General features: G+C 46.4%; 1 protein-coding gene across 6 annotated transcripts in view; it reads left to right on the top strand.

Annotated features, from left to right (window-relative positions):
- tspan9a (tetraspanin 9a) overlaps positions 1–17,383 on the top strand; it is a 124,065-nt gene that overhangs the window by 60,388 nt on the left and 46,294 nt on the right. For 5 of the 6 annotated variants that reach the window (XM_037450551.2, XM_037450552.2, XM_037450549.2 and 2 more), the window contains one exon: positions 8,600–8,679. In XM_037450551.2, the coding sequence (XP_037306448.2) occupies positions 8,617–8,679 (63 nt within the window). In that variant the 5' untranslated portion in view covers positions 8,600–8,616. Of the gene's footprint in view, positions 1–7,489; positions 8,680–17,383 lie in introns of those variants that run through there. The other variant, XM_037450548.2, reaches the window with a different exon arrangement.

Genomic DNA, 17,383 nt, shown 5'->3' with positions numbered 1-17,383 from the left:
CACACCAACTGCTAGTATGTGTGCGCAGGCAGATATAGAAATCCAGTTGCATTTCGTCCTTGTGTCATCATATTTTAACGGTGGCTTTGGTGTGTGTAATCTCGCCGTAACATCAGAACACAAGCTCTCTCGCAAATTGAATTTGTTGTTTCTTGTAAAAGACAAATATCTGTTAAAATGATTTGCATCTGGCTTCATTCTGCTTTCCAGGCTCACTCTGGAGTGCTTTTGCATTACATAACAGTCATTGTGCACATAATAATATTCAGTTAGGTTTTCTGGTATCAATATACACTCACCGGCCACTTTATTAGGTACCCCGTGCTAGTAACGGGTTGGACCCCCTTTTGCCTTCAGAACTGCCTCAATTCTTCGTGGCATAGATTCAACAAGGTGCTGGAAGCATTCCTCATGGAGTTTGGTCCATATTGACATGATGGCATCACACAGTTGCCGCAGATTTGTCGGCTGCACATCCATGATGCGAATCTCCCGTTCCACCACATCCCAAAGATGCTCTATTGGATTGAGATCTGGTGATTGTGGAGGCCATTTGAGTACAGCGAACTCATTGTCATGTTCAAGAAACCAGTCTGAGATGATTCCAGCTTTATGACATGGCGCTTTATCCTGCTGAAAGTAGCCATCAGAAGTTGGGTACATTGTGGTCATAAAGGGATGGACATGGTCAGCAACAATACTCAGGTAGGCTGTGGCGTTGCAACGATGCTCAATTGGTACCAAGGGGCCCAAAGAGTGCCAAGAAAATATTCCCCACACCATGACACCACCACCACCAGCCTGAACCGTTGATACAAGGCAGGATGGATCCATGCTTTCATGTTGTAGACGCCAAATTCTGACCCTACCATCCGAATGTCACAGCAGAAATCGAGACTCATCAGACCAGGCAACGTTTTTCCAATCTTCTATTGTCCAATTTCGATGAGCTTGTGCAAATTGTAGCCTCAGTTTCCTGTTCTTAGCTGAAAGGAGTGGCACCCGGTGTGGTCTTCTGCTGCTGTAGCCCATCTGCCTCAAAGTTCGACGTACTGTGCGTTCAGAGATGCTCTTATGCCCACCTTGGTTGTAACGGGTGGTTATTTGAGTCACTGTTGCCCTTCTATCAGCTCGAACCAGTCTGGCCATTCTCCTCTGACCTCTGGCACCAACAAGGCATTTCCGCCCACAGAACTGCCGCTCACTGGATGTTTTTTCTTTTTCGGACCATTCTCTGTAAACCCTAGAGATGGTTGTGCGTGAAAATCCCAGTAGATTAGCAGTTTCTGAAATACTCAGACCAGCCCTTCTGGCACCAACAATCATGCCACGTTCAAAGTCACCTTTCTTCCCCAGACTGATGCTCGGTTTGAACTGCAAGAGATTGTCTTGACAATGTCTACATGCCTAAATGCACTGAGTTGCCGCCATGTGATTGGCTGCTTAGAAATTAAGTGTTAACGAGCAGTTGGACAGATGTACCTAATAAAGTGGCCGGTGAGTGTATGTCTAGATTTAAAATCACATATATAATCATTAAACTGTAAATAGGACATTTATGCACGTGAACGGTCCGTTCTTATGTACAGTAGTAGCCACTTGTTTGAAATTACAATATTTTCAGTATCCCGAATAGACAAATACTAGTTTAAATGTTATACGGGTGATATTTGCCCCCAGAGATTGCTATCTGTGTGAATGCATCAGCCGCTGATACCAATTATCTCATTTCTGAAAAGTTTCAACTCTACCATCTCACATAGAAATTCATCGTACTTTTGAAAGATCCCCCCCCCAGTCAACTTGAATTAACTTGACATCAAATCAATAACCGAGAGCTGCATTTCAGAGGTTCCCTCCACACATTCTCAGTGAAATGGATTATTTTCATATTGCTGCCATACCATCTTTATCATGTAGCTATGGCTCTTTTAAATATGATTTGACACTGGTGGACTAATGCGCTCATTGGACCGACGCGGTGATTCTGGGATTCATGCGTCTTTCTGCAGACGTCACAACGGCCATTATTGAACTGGACTTTACTGCACTGTGATACTACGTTGCATCGCGATGACAAAAGACACTTTCTGATCTAAATGCTGATTTCTTGTAGTCAAGAGTGTGCTCACTTTCCTTGTGAAACCCCGCCCGTCTCTCCTGTCCAACCGGGTGGACCCAAAAGCTCTGATGGACGGGCCTGCAGGAATTAAGTTTAAAATGAGGCTTGGCTGCAGGACTGGCTGCTGGGGCTTTGGGGCTTTACTTGTATTTCATTTCATATGCGCATGTGAGTGCGTGTGTGCCCCCCCCCCCGAGTGCACCTGTGTCTGCCTGTAGGTTTATGGCTACAGTGCGACATGACTGCCGCTTTTTCACTCACATCCCGACAAGAGCCACTCGACTCGGCTGTTTCTTTTCTCACAGTGTGAGAAAAAGGGGGGTTTTCCCACATGAGGAGAGGGCGGATATTTGTTATCCTTTGTCCCTCAGATACAAAACTGTTTGGATAAGCGTGTGAGATATGACTGAAGGAGCGGTGTTGAGCTTTGCAAATGGACAGTGAACTCGAGTTTCATATCCCCAGATGCCGGTCTGACTTTAAGAAACAGCGCTCAATCTTTTCCAGCGTTATCTGGGATCCTCACACACCATCACAATTGGATCTTCAAGCGAGCGCGATGTCATAAAATTCCTAATTAACACCCTTTCCAGACACCTTTATTGACTTTTTTGGTTGCAAATCATCCAAGAATGGCTGAAGAATGGCGGCACTGTCTGGCCAGCCTAATACCAGAGGGTAATATACAGAATGTCATAAAAGGCCAAGATAAAGGCATAAATACCAAAGCAGACTGACGTCTGATATTAACTTGATTGTGGGGACGAGGCAGATGTCAGAATGAACCATGTTTGCACATCACAACGCATCCTTCAACCAGTGGTCCATGCAAACCTGCTCTCATCTTCATGTCTGATGAGCAACTTGTTACTGGTCACTGTGCGACGTGGTCCTCGGGGCACGTGCCGTTACATAGGAGCTACGGACCCCCTGGCAGCGACATGTTGTATGGGAGGAAACCCACTGTAGTCGTAATTCTCTCCTTATGCCAGGGCCGTGCTCACACATTCACACTAGGATCACGTGCTGTTGCATGTCATGTACGGTCTCTCTGCAGGTTGGGTATGGTTTCAGATTGACTGGTCAAAGGTTTTGCAGCTCTAATGCCTCGTGTAATACGAGCAAAAGCTTATTGGCTACAGTAATTATATATTAAACACTGTTTCTCGCACATGTAAAGAGCAGCAGAGCTCATTTTTGATGACTGGAATGACGCTGCGCTGACAACATCAGTTATGTTCCTCCACAGTCACAAACATACGCTATCATTTGAAGAAAAAAAAAAAAAGTCTCTCTATTTGACATTTTAACGGAGCCAGTGTTTTATTTTTGGGATTCTGTCATGTGTGAGGTGACCTTGTGGCTGTGATTGTCATGATTCAATTCCAGTTAGTAAATTAGAAACATTCACTGGCAGCGTATCAGAGATTGACTACCGGTTGAAAGAAATACCGTCTTTTATCCAATGAAAAACATGAAAAACAAATTTGTCTTAAATTGTAGGTCTAAAATGTAATTATTCTCAGAGGTATCTCTGGTGATTGAACGAAAAAAAACAACTTTTATATATTGCATGGAAAAGGTAATTTATTTTAATCTTTCTTTTGCTGGAAACAACTCACAGACACAAGGACACAGCCACCACCGCGCCACCAGATTTAAAGCAGATGCCCTCAACAGGGGAGGTAAACATCGTTACAAGTTTTATCTCATATTGGCTGAATGTAAAAACCAAGTGTGTATTTACTTTAGACCACCTCCAGCTTTACACATTTCTAGAGGTAGAGCACTCCCTCGTCTTGTATAATCCTCTCAGCTGTGTTGAAAGCTACCAGGGTTGTTCATTCAGTGACATTTTAGGGAAAATGAGTTTCACGGGGCTGCATTGAAATGATGGATACATCTATCAAGTATTCTTTAAATAATAGTCTAATTAGTCACGCAGTCTATAGAATGTCAAAAAATAACGACAAAAGATTATTCAAAGTAACCAGAGTGTTGCTAACCAACAGGAAACAAATATTTATTTTTATAATTTATGAAATCTGAGGAAAACAAGCATGAGTGAATAAAAAAAAACGTGTTATGATCAAAGGCATTCAGAAAGACACACACACACACACACACACACACACAAGGTCTCACTAGACCTTCCCAAATTTTATGGTATGGTATCAAAACAAATTCTGAGCTGTGGATTCTAGTTTAACCTTCATGACCCTGTATAATACCTTATATACAATAATACCAGGCTATGACTAAATGTTCAGTTGATGCCAGACTTTCCCCACCAGTGGGAGGCTGTGTCCTGATATGAGTTTGTCAAATTAAAGGTGCACTCTGCCAATTTTCAACATGAAGATCGGTACACCTAGTACACAGTTAAGAAAATGAACTTGATGAGGTTATAGTGTGGGAATTTCAATTTATGAATACATTTTGAATGATAAATCTGTGTTTGGATAACGTGGGACTTCATTGGTCACAAAGCTTTTAGTTAAGTTGCATCATGTGGGATCCAGTATTGTTGGAACTTAACCCGTAGGAAGAGTCATGGCCACTCTCTCTATCAATTTTGACCATAACTGACTCTAAACTACATGGAAGTGTGATACCGGAATAGGGTTACTCCTTAAATAGTGTGCAGCTTTGTACTTCCACCAGCAGCAGACAACTTCTGACAACTTTTCTTCTCATCATGATGGATTATAAAACGTATCGCTCTCTGCCGTTATAAAACACAACTGTAGTGATATATAAAGCATTTATTGTTCAGTTAATTCCTTGCCAGCACAATGAAATAGATTTAGGTCTGTTTTGGAGACACCGTGTGAAGACTCAAGAGAGCACAAGAGGTTTCGAGAAATTCAGCTGAAGATTTTAGGAAGGATTTAATTGCAAAAGTTCTTTTATTATTTATTTGGACAGCACATTCCACTTACCCACTACTACTTCTTTGCTGAATGTGTAAAACCAGATAGAATGCTGTCCTTAATTCTCCCCGCCATACTGTATCCAACCCATACAGTATCTCTTGCAACTCTTGACGTTTCTTACATGGGGATCCATGCGAGGTTGCTCTCCTGACACAACTCGTGTATCATTATTTCTTCATAGCGGCCCTGGAAATGTTTTGGCTTCCCTCTGTGAAGCATTGTCTGCAGGGCTCCGAGAGCTCCCCCCCCCCCTCCCCCCCGTTGGTTCCCACTGAGCTCTAATCTCTCCACCCCCCGTCTATCTTCGCACGATACATATGTCAAAAGGAGCTGCCCGCTTCACTCGGCATCGTAGAGAATGTTTGACTGCGATCTCACCCCCCCGTCGCACCCTGCGGGCCCCCGGGTAGCTTTCCTCTCCTCCCCATGCCTCGACTCCTCTGTGCCGTCCCACGGTCGTTCATCTCTGCCGAGTCTCCCCTAATGTCTCTCTACCACCCTCTCGCCGTTACCCAGAAGCACAGAGCCCCGTTGCTCCGAGTCGATGGATGGATCTGTGTGTGGAGGGCGAAGGCTCAGATGTGTCCTTCAGGCTACTAGTGGAATCAGTAACATGCACAGAGCCCCACTGATGTCTGATGAATGTGTGTAACACTCCGAGAGAGCACCACTGACCTAAATTGGTATCGAATTTGGAGTTAAGGGCCCGAAACTCACCAAATGGAAATTGCCTGGATTCAGTATGTCTTTGTGGGTTTATATATTCACTCTAAAGGGTTAAACGGAATCCTTTTCCGTTGCAACTTGCGTCCAGCTATTTCCATTTTGCAAGTGGATCACTGACATCCTTTCTGACAGCAAGCAGCACGTGTAGCTGGGGCAACACCACGTCTCTGCCTCTTGGCCCATCAGCACCGGTCCCCCCCCCCCAAGCTGCGTTCTCTCCCCTCTGCTCTTCCGTCAAGCTCCTGAAGTTAGTGGATGACACCACCCTCATTGGACTGATCTCTGGTGGGGACGAGTCCGCCTACAGGCAGGAGTCTGACCACCTGGTGACGTGGCGCAGCTAAAACAACCTGGAGCTCAACGCCATGAAGACAGTGGAGATGGTTGTGGACTTTAGGAATAACGCAGCTGTATTTAGAAGTGGTGTATACACGTGTTTCGGTGTGTGTCTGAGTATGAGAGTTGAGTGAGTGTAGTATAGAGAAGTTCTGACGTTAAAACAAATCCTGTTCAATGTTCTTACTTGGAGTTCTGTTTTAGAAAAACGGGCTGGAAATGAAAGCTTTTATCTGATTCATCGATAAATTGAAAAAAATAATCAACCGATTAATCAATTATCAAAATAATTGTTGGTTGCAGCTCTGTTACCAACATCTGGAGGGCTTGTTGGTTTGGGCAAATTTTTTATGCAACTGCCTTATAGTAAAGCTCACTAGGGCGTTGATTTGGAGTCACAACTCTTCCTTTTAGCTCGACCCAGGGTTAGGTATTATTTCATCATTCAAACCATCATACTTTAAATGTCCCCGCTGAAACTTACCAATTGAATAAAACCGCGTTTTATGTGCCCTACCTCGCTGGAGTTTTTTGCTCTCCAATGGTGAAACACAAGAGGGTTGGATTAGCTTGTCCATGTTGATTTGGGTATTACTGGATTGAGCTTTAAGACCCTTTAGTTGAAACTCCCTCTCCATCTGTCTGGAGGTTGAGCCTCACCGGCACTCAGCTGACAAAAGACCATTAACAAAGCGGAATAATGTGCGTCCTCGAGGTAAACCCGCTGGACAGTCCTGTTGAGAAAGGTACATTCTCTGAGGCAATAAGGGCATTATCTCGCTGGCGAGGTCACACAGACGCAACTTGAATACAGTGATAATAATTCACTTTTATTGAAAATTGTCAGTCTGCCTTTGTTTTCTAATGAAATGCATATGTTTTAACATTTAGTCAAAGCTGTGTAAAATGTTGTTGGCTTTTTTGTGTCAATCCCCCCCGCCTTTGCCCAGAAAGCGTTTAGCATCGCAAACACAATCAATCACTGTCTGTCTGAGTTTACTATGGGTTATTTACAGCGACATCAATCAATAAAATGACACATTACGAGACGCATAAACTAAAACGAGTGTTAAATGGCTGCCACTTGACAGCGAGCACAGTCACCACCCCTACTAATCTACATTTACCTACATTTATTTAACCTACATAGACTTTTTTGGTTTAATATTTTGTTGTATTTCACTACTGCGAAGCTCATCTCTGGCCCCTCAATTCTCCTGACGGCAGACGTATGATGGCTCAACATGTGCAACCAAAGCCAACACGGTGATGGGCTCATTAAAGCTCGGGGGAGCAGAGAGGAGGAGCATCGGTCTGGCTGCAGCTGCTGCATTGGCTGCCTTCTCAGCGGGGAGGGGCTGAGGGAGAGCGAGAGAGAGAGAGAGAGAGAGAGAGAGTTGGGGGAGGAGGGCAGTGCTCTTGTTCGGGAGATAGGGAATGCCCGTTAGTTGCGTCTGCCAATAATAGCACCAGCATCAGCCAGAGCGCTGGCATCGGGGGGGTGGGGAGCGCAGCGCAGGCAGGCAGTGCAGTGCAGTGCAGTGCAGGAGGACTAGAGCCGCTGAGCGCGGGATGGTACACTAGAGGAGGCAGGCGCACTCAGAGAGAGTCCAGGGCATCGGGAAGGAGGAGAGAGACCGCATCAGAGGAGAGGAGCACACGGGGAGGAGCAGAGCGGCAGAGAGAAAAGTTACCAGCTCAGCAAGACAACGTGGAAGTGGAGCGACCGGGACCCGCCGCGCTCTCTTTTTTCTCCTGCCGGAGCAGCCCGCCGGCCGTAAGCAGCAGCAGCAGCAGCAGCGGAGGAGAGGAGAGGAGAGTGGTATCACAAGAGGGGACAGAGGGAGTGCTGTAACTTCTTCCCAGGGAAGACGGTGGCTGTCGTAATGCCCCTCACAAGAGGAGACGCGTGACTCCCGCCGCAAGACAGCAGCAGCTCGCAGGAGACACTTGAGTGAAATGTGCAGTTACACTCACTTCTCCGCTGCAGGATTTCTCACCCGGCTGAAGTGGAAGTAGTTGTTCTCCCGGAAGGCTTCTCATCTTTTTTTGTTGCTTCAGAGTTTGAAGCAGCGGTGACTCGGAGGGGGGGCGGGGGGGGGGATTTGGTAAGCCCCTTTTTCATCCCTGAGACTATGGTAGACGGCGCGTCAGGGAGCCCTTCATCAGCAGCTGCAGCCCTAGAGCATGGAGAAGTCCAGCAGTGAGGAGTCAGCCATCCACCGCAGCCCCTCCGTAGACAGCCCCGACTCTGATTTCGCCCAAGCCTCCACGTCTGGCCACCCGTTCGGCGGCCGCGGCTTCACCGCCGGCGCGTTCTACGGCTCCACGGGGCCGCGCAAAGACGCGCAGCCGGGCCAGGCCGGAGTGGCCCCCGACGCCAGCGCCGCAGGAGACAAGACCAACAACAAGTACAGCTCTCCCAAAGGCAGCAAATACGTGGTCTTTTACCTGGACCTATCCTTTGTGTTCCTTTTAGAATTCAAGAAGTGCAACATGGCAAGGGGCTGCCTCTGCTGCTTGAAGTATATGATGTTCATCTTCAACCTCATCTTCTGGGTAAGTGGCTCTTCATTTCTCCAGTGATTTTCTCAACACACTTCATGTGAATCTTGATAATGTTCAAATATGTGAGAAAGGGTTTCAAAGATTATCCGGTAAATCTGGCTTTAGGAACACTGCATCTGTAATTATGCTCATAAATGTCAATGTGTGATATGTCTTTTTAATTTTTTTTTAAATATTATTGGGAAACATGATGGCAAAGGGGTGTTCGTCTGTGAAATTATTAATTTTTATTACATCCAGCCTGTTTCACATTGTGCATGTTTCTATTCCTGGATATGACAGTGGCATTGCTCCACATATGTCAGTGTGTGTGTGTGTGTGTGTGTGTGTGTGGAGGAGGGAGGGGGGGGGGGTGTGGAGGGTTACTCACTGAGAGGGTTAGATGATTTACGGTGCACATGGGAGTTGAAACGCGGCTTTAGGCATGCAAGTGAAAAAGTATGTGCCTCCACAGTACAGTTACATTAATGAGCAACACATCATGCCCCAAGGAAATAAGAGTTGAGATGGTCAGCTAGAGCTCTGGGTGATTTCTAAAGACCATCCGATGTTTGAGCTTCTCGTTATTATTTCTTGATAGGACTGACAGTGACAATCAAGTCAATTCTAAAGTGCAGAATCTTTCCAGGACAATTTGGCCCCGACCGTTGCATTAGGAAATGTTGTAATTATCAGCATTCGTTGTAATCCTCAGTAATAATTGGGAGCGGGAAAATACAAACAAATGTGATGGGTCTATGCGCCAAATTTGCCTTAAACAAATCGATCCAACCCACAGAGACCTGACCAATGTGTGGCCGGCTTTGCGGTGTACTCGTGCGTGGGCATTTGTAGTAAAAGTGGGCATCCCGTGAATGTTTACAGAATGGATTAGAGGGCTTATAGGTTATTGGGCCAAGTCTTTTGTGTGGATGCAGCGAAGCGTAAAAATACCCCAACACCAACCCCGTCCCACCCTGTCACTGGGTTGTGAGCCCTACTAACTGGGGCACGTTTGGAGGCAACAGAGTGGGCATTAACTTGAGCCCAGCTGTGATCGGGCCAGCATTGAAAACACACACACGTACACATGCGCCACACAAACCGAGATCCATCACTTTGTCTGCTCCAGATACCAAAAGGAAAAAGCACTGACAGTAGCCGGGCCCGGTGGCCGCCTCTTATGCCCCGGGGCGACACCTCCATATCCCACTCGTATCCTTAGCCGCTCCACGAAGAAACGAGTGGCTCAGCGGCTCTTCTACGGGCCTCACCTTGATGCGATGTTTGTTTAAGGGAATGAAAGGGTCAGAGAAGATTAGCTGGTTTTGGATCCACCGATGCAGACATTGACTTACGTTGATGGGAGTAGATACATCCTTTGAACTCATTCAGTACATCCACAGTGCAAGTAAGTGCTCTGGTCTTGATATTTAAATAGGAAGGGAAGCCAGATGAAGGATCAATCTGCGGGGGATAATAATTTCTTCTGTTCATTGAATAAGACGAAATGGGTAATTTTTTGAGAAAAGAATTTGAATCAAAAATGAAATAAGCACAAAAAAGGGCTAAAATGTGCAAAATTGCTTCCCGGGAAGATCAAGAGCTGAAGTGGACATTTGCTCACCAGTTGAAGCATGAATCACATGTGCCATGGTGTCACGGGTTCTCGTCATGGCACTTAACCCATCGATTTACTCATTCGACCTCATCTCATTCTTCCTTTGAAGTAAAAAAGAAAACAGATAACAGATGAAGGTCCTAGTACACCCTACGTTCAAAGAGCAACACCCCCTGCATGTCAATGCCGGACTGCTTGGCTTTTTAACAGCTCGGAAGCGACCCCCGTGGGCTGTTTTAGGTCAACCTTTGGCAGGGGTCATAGGGTCATTATGATCCGCTACCTTCTGAGGGGGCAGTCATGGGCGATTGGGTGGGAAAGCGTTTGCTTCTTTCCGGGCTCAATTTGTCCCTTAACCGTCTTCAGTGGCCGAACTCCGCCACTAATAACGGGCTGCTACACACCACTAACTGGGAAGGGAAAAAGAGGCTTTGGATTTCAAGGCTGGTGGCCCCCTGAATCATGTGGAGCCCGGCTTGTTGGCCTCCAAGGGAATGCGGCACAAGCGTCCCAAAAGTGTGCCGAAGCTCTCCCTAAAGTGATATTCACTCTAATCATGTGTTTGAGTGTCTGTGTGTGCGTGGGGACCTTAAGCGGCTGTGGACTTTACCCGAGCGCAGCACAGCCCCCCTGCTGTGAAATAATTGAATTTTTTCTCTGGTAATGTTCACTTAATGAACAGCCTCCATGCATTTTCCTTTCTGCTCCCGCAGATTGATACTCTTGTTTTCCTCCCACCAGTAGATCATGTTTAATGACAGTTTAATCAGTGTCCCATGGGAAGCGAGTGGGGTGAGGAGCGGGTTAGAATGCCAACATGTGGCCGGTGTACCCGTCCATCAGCGTGATGCCCATCAGCAGATGGTGCCCCGGTTGCCTTTCTGGATTCTGGGGCAGCAGGGTGCCTTTTTGAAGGTTAGCAGAGCAGGGGAATCCAGGCTTCTATCGACCAGCGAGGGGGTCGGGGCGAGGTGCACTGAGCACTCTGAGATATAGGGGAGGGGGAGGGTGAGAGGCATGCTGTATCTTGACACCCCTGGGACCGCACGGCTCGACCTCTGACACTCCAGGAATCACAAGGTTACTGCAGCTGGTAAGGAGGTTTGCCTCTGAAGCAGAGACATCTCATCTCAGGACGGCAGGGGGGGGAACGATGCCCCCCCCCCCCCCCCCCGCCGTAACCCGACGCCAGGTACGGCGCGGCTCTCCTCTTTCCGACTGTGCGCGCGCGCACACATGAGCGAGCAGCCGTTCGCTCACCCCCCGGACAGCACCCGCTGCACGAGGCTGACGGTTGTAACTCGAAGACCAAGGTAAACAGCAGCAAGCACTCCAGGCATCTCTGTAGATGCGCTCATCCTTTGGCCCCCTAGCAGTTGTTCATGACCATCTGGCTGCTCTTTCTTATAAGGGATTAGAAGAAGCTGAGCTGCGGGGGGAGTCTCGGGTAGATTAGAACAGCATTGGGTGGTGCTGTTAGGATTGAGAGTACGACTCCTTAGGACAGCTCTATTCTGAAGCCAACAATCATCAAAGCAAGTGGCCTTTGTGCTCACATACACACGTACAGTGATAATAAGGATAGTGGTGTCATCCTTGGAGCATATTAGTGTTGGTGTTCTTGCAGAGAACTTTCTTCAGGCTCTTTCAAGCTTAAATGAACTATCCACCGTGGTAGAAATTTGCCAACTAGCACCTTTGAAAAGTAAAAGAAGGACACACTACACAGGGATTCCTTCTGCCAAATCAGTTGCTTATCCTTGGTAAGAGATAAGTTGCAATCTAGCTAAATGAGCCCATCCAATGTTTGCCATCATCGTGCCATATCAAAAGCTCAAGTCACATTTGATAATCCTATTTCAAAGAGAGATGTCAGCTCAGCAGTCTTGTCCTACAAGTAGATGAGGGGGGGTAGTTCAAAGCCACGACTTCTGTTAGAGCTGAGGAAAACCAAATGTGTTTAGCATTCATGAATTCCTGTGCTTACTTAGGGGATTGCTGCAGGATTTATAAACCATTTGGTCCTCGGCAACAGAAGATTAGTTTCCACATTGATTTGATCGCTGTGTTCAACGGTTAAGGTTTCAAATGTACCTGCGCTGTGACTCTACAAAGAGCAGAGCCACCGACCGACTCAAGGTGGTTTGTAAGAAGTGTATTTGAACATCTGCATCTGGGTGAAAGAAATTCACAAAAGCATTTCAGAAAAAGCATTTCACAAAAGCGGTCCCGTTCCTCGTGGGATTCACGATGCGAGGTGCTGAAGCTATTTGCCTGTTTGTATTGTGTATTCTATTTTTTTTACAAGAGGCACAGCTCAACTGCCATCACTCACTGGCAGGTGAAACAACGACCGTGGCGCGGGGAAATAGACGAGGGTTGAGCGGGTTTTATGGGAATGACGAAACAAGCTGTATGTGCTGTGCTGTCAAATGCATTTCATTTCCGTCAATCCACCGTGAAAGGCTGGCTGTTGAATTCTATTTGAGTTTGAAACGGCAGAATGAAGAGTAAACCTCAGCACTGTCTGTCCACCTGAATTTCACGCCTGCGGCTATGATTGGATGGGTAGTCGGCGGATTTAATCAATGCTGAAAAACAAGCAGTTATAGATGACAGGTCTTCAGAATCCTGACTATCGGGCATTTATTACATTATTAAATATATCCTCTATATAGTCCCCACACCGCCGATCCTGGGAGCCTTTTTTTCTGCAGCATTTACATAGAAAACATATCTGTATACAAACACTGGTGGAAGTCTCGCTATTAGCATTCTGCAAAGAGCGCAGGGTCTTGATTGAGACTGGCTGACCTGCTTGGTGAACATCTTTTTATCCCTGCCTTTGACCAGCGGATCGTCTGGAGATTTCACTCTAATTTACACATCTCTCGGGCTGCTTCGATTTCCGAGGCGTGCTGTGCGGCGGCGCTCAGCTCATTAGCTGATGTTGCAAATCAACTGGGACGCGGAGCTCCTGTGTTTCAATCTTAAGGGGTTGGGGGGGGGAAATAGAGCAGGGGAGTTGCAGGGGTGAATGGGTAGGTGGGGATTTGCAAAGGAATTAAGTCTAGCGGTCAGAGCACATAGGCAACCCTCAGTGTTTGGTGTATCCATCCGAAAGACCCCTTCTGGTCAAAATCTGTTGTGGTCATGGTGGTGATTGGAAAACCGTCTCATCAGGAATGATAATACATTACATATTGTGTTTGGCCAGGCACATGAAACATGGGGATCTGGTTTTCTCCAAATATAGGCCAAGAGCAGAGAGAATATGAGAATAATGGGCGGGGGGGGGGGGGTTCTGCATACATAAGCAAGCAGGATCTTTTGTAATGACTATGTGCCAAATTGTGCACCCCGGGCAATGGGTGGTCAATAATGTGGTCAATAATGTGTTTATATTACTCACCTGAAAAATAGAAGATATCCGTGTAGGTCATGCTTTTGGTTTATCGATTTAACGAGGTCTTATCCATTCTTTTTGGTCATTTTTGGAAATGCTAGTGCTGTGAGACTGTCACAGAAAATGTAATATTCACAACTGCCTTGTTAATGTTTTATCCTTTGATAGTTCTTTGCATTGGGAGCGCTCCATTTATTTCATCGTGCTACAAACAGCAGCAGCGTGACAAAGCAAGAAGAATAAGTGATAATAAACTTTTTTTTCAGCACAATGTCTGCTTTACGTGGTGAGCAACAGCAACCATGGAGGAGATGAACCAACCGCAGCGTCTGAGCTGATAAAACAGTAAAAAGCAATGCAATTTAAGTGATTTGTGTCGGACAGGAAAGGCAATAATGTCAGATATATTACACTGTTGAGCCAATCATTATTACCTGAAGGTAAATCTATCGGTCATGACATTAGCCTATAGTGTACATCATCAAGCGGCCTAAAGTGGATGACCCGCCGAGTTCTCAATTATAAAAAGTTTAAGGTCCCAATCATTACGCCAGCTGTACTTTGAAAGGATACAGACGAACATTCAAACGGAGAATCCTCGCTGTGTCGTCGGATAGTTGACGACAGTCCAAACAAGCCTGGCAATCAGAGGATATCGTGCTTATTTCCTGTCCCCAATTGTCCCATTTATGATGGAATTCAATTTGCTGCAAAGTGATGTGTGTTATAGAGTAAACTGTTGTACAAAATCACAGTAGTCGGGCTAAATCCATGTTTGAAAATGAGCACAATCGTTGTTGCTTTTCGTCAGCCTTTTTTGAACATTTCACATGTCGTGGAGTGACACTTAGTAGCGCCTGTGGACTTGGGGGTTGAGTATAGCTGCGAGCCACTAAGGCAGACACACGGCGCCGTGTAAGTGGGCTTGCTTAAGCTTTCCGAGTGGCTTTGCAAGTCTTTGTGTGTAATAAATACCTCTGAATGTTTGTCGCCGTCACGCTGCTTTTTTTTCAGTTTCATTTCCAAAGCTTGACTCAATAATATAATGGTACAAAAGGCTCGATGCTGTCCATGCTGCTCCGGTTCCTGTGTTGCAGGTGTGGAGTCAAACTGCTGTGTTTTCCATCTCTTTTTTTTACCCCAAAGAACACCAGTTCTCCGTCACCCAAAAGTTAATCTGCACCTCTGCGGTGAACACATGTCGAATAATGGAGGCGGTTTGCTAGTTCTCCTTTTTTCAAATGATTGTGAAGTCAATGTTTCACAGCCAGTATCACCTTCCGGCTCTACTGAGGAGGCTTAGAGAATATCATTTTCTTGGTCCTTACAGTATACAGTATATATGTATGTATGTTAACTAACTGCACATCCATCCGCTGTATGCATACTGCGTTTCACATAGTGGTTTTTAGAAAAGCACAGGTGTCGCACGGAAAGGCTGTTTCCTTGGAAATGCTAGATGTCTAAAGCTGCAGTTAAGTCCATCAGAGCAGTGCCCTGGCTCACTAAGATCTCCAGAGGTTACCAGCTCGGCTGAAGATGCATCAATGAATGACTTTAAGACCGATTTCCCCAGAGCCACCAGCTCGATCCGTTCAGTTCTCTTCCCACCATAAACCCACTCAGACAACCGCTCGTTGCGTCCTCCAGAGCTTGAGCTCTCTCTCCTTCCCCTTTTTTAAACAACATTTAGAGACCCAGCACTCACTGGGCAACCGCACCGCACTACATTTCAAAGAATGAGCGGCAGTTTGACTCAGAATCTGTATGTTTTTACAACTGCCGTCCTGAATTTGGGTCAGGGACCCGCGGGTAAAAATGAGCCCGGGGGCCCCTCTCCAGCTTCCACACGCACACTCACGTCGACGTTGTCAGCCCCCGACAAATGAGAGACGGATTCATGCATTCACCATCACAACACGTATTGATTCATTTGGGCCGGACGGTGGCAGATTACCGCCGCGTTACAACTCAACAGCAATAAAACGCAAGATATTGTTGCTTTCCAGCACATTTGCTGACTAGATGATCGTCTGTAAATGCCTGACATGCTTTTATGTTTACTGTTTAATGAGGCAATCGCTCATGCTCTCTACAATATGCTGTTCATTTCAGAGCGTCAGCCACCGCAGCAGACTGTGTGTGTCAAGCTTTGAAATGGAGGCCTACCTCGTTTCGGGAGCGAAACCCAGATCTTCCTGAGAGCAGGTTGTTGCAGTGCTCTCGTTATGTCTGATCCAATTTGAGGTTGACTCGTATTTGATGTGCGTGAGGCGTGCTCACAACGTTGCTCTGATATTTTCCCTGAAGAGGGAAATGCACTAACTGGTCCAGATCCCGCACCGCTACAGAAGCGGGATAACCGACGCGCCGATTCATCCTCTTCCTTATCAGAGCTTTTAACTGTCCTCCTGACTTCAACCCATGTCTCATCACGACTGAAGCAAATGGCCCTGCTTGTAGAAGTTATTGCTCTTTGCAATTTACAGATTGTGTTTTCCGTTCCGTCTCAGGGGAAATGTGTGGTTGGTGTGTTAAAACGACGCAGTCGTGAATTTGAAGCAGTCAAAGACCCGCGTACAGAGTTAAGCATGCAAAAGCAGCGTGGTTCCGTCTCATTGGAGGTCCTTCCGCGACCCACAGGGATGTGTTGCATCTTGTGTTTCAAAGAGGACGTGACGACGGTTGTTTTGCACGTTGTCAGTAATGCCAGATGTTCACCAAACAGAGCAGAATGATCAATTAGTTATTAATTCCGTTCGTCAGAAAGTATGAGTATTTTGAATAATATTAGTAAAATGCATCTGTTTGCCTCAAGCTCACATTCATTTACCTTTTATAAGAACATATGCTACACATGAATATGTTAGACCCTGCTATGATAAACCTAAACACATTTTATTCAACATAACAACATGCTGACCAACAATCTTTTTATATAAACATAACAAATTTGCCATTTTGTCCATTTTTGTCTTAGTTAATATTTACTACTGTGAGAAATAGACCTCCCTCGCTGGATATGTGGCGTTTGCAGTCCCCGTCAGTTGTTGTCATTATTTCTGCCCAGATGTCTTCCTTTCTCTCATTAAGCAACCCAGGCTACAGTAATGGCTCATTTGGCACGGCAGTAGCATACAAAAGAGCGAGAGCTCGATGTGGGCCGGACGAAGCCAGAGAAAGGGGTGTAATTTGATAGGTCGACGATGGGGTCATCGCCACCATCATCGAACCGATCTCATTCATCCACCGTGAGGCAGGGTAATTAAGATGGACCTTTTGCCCGTGTACACTCTCATCAGTGCACTGCTCTGACACAAATCCCCATCGCTGCGATCATTTCGGGCAAAATATGGAGTGGCGTGTCTGGGATCAGCCCATTAATGCCCCCCATGCATGTCGCAAACACTTTTACTATTTCAGGATTATTTTAGATCTCCATTTGACAGTGTGTTGCGTTCGCTCGTCACTGGTTACGTGGGCGCTCCGTGAGCAGATGGGGTCGGCCAGGTTTTTCTCCCCAGTCTCCTTCTGAGAGGACAGACTGGCGAGCCCATGATGGCGTGGTATCCCTGGGCGGGAGTAAGCGAAGCGTGAAGGCTGGGAGGGAGGGAGGGGAAGGACCTCTTCCCCCGGAGCAAGAGAGGTGAACGCGTTGATATTTGATGACAGCTCCACGAGAGGTGGGC

The sequence above is a fragment of the Pungitius pungitius genome, chromosome 6 (assembly GCF_949316345.1).
Source record: "Pungitius pungitius chromosome 6, fPunPun2.1, whole genome shotgun sequence".
NCBI lineage: Eukaryota > Metazoa > Chordata > Actinopteri > Perciformes > Gasterosteidae > Pungitius > Pungitius pungitius.
The sequence above is the reverse complement of the archived record's forward strand: the minus strand, read 5'-3'. Positions and strand labels throughout refer to the sequence as shown.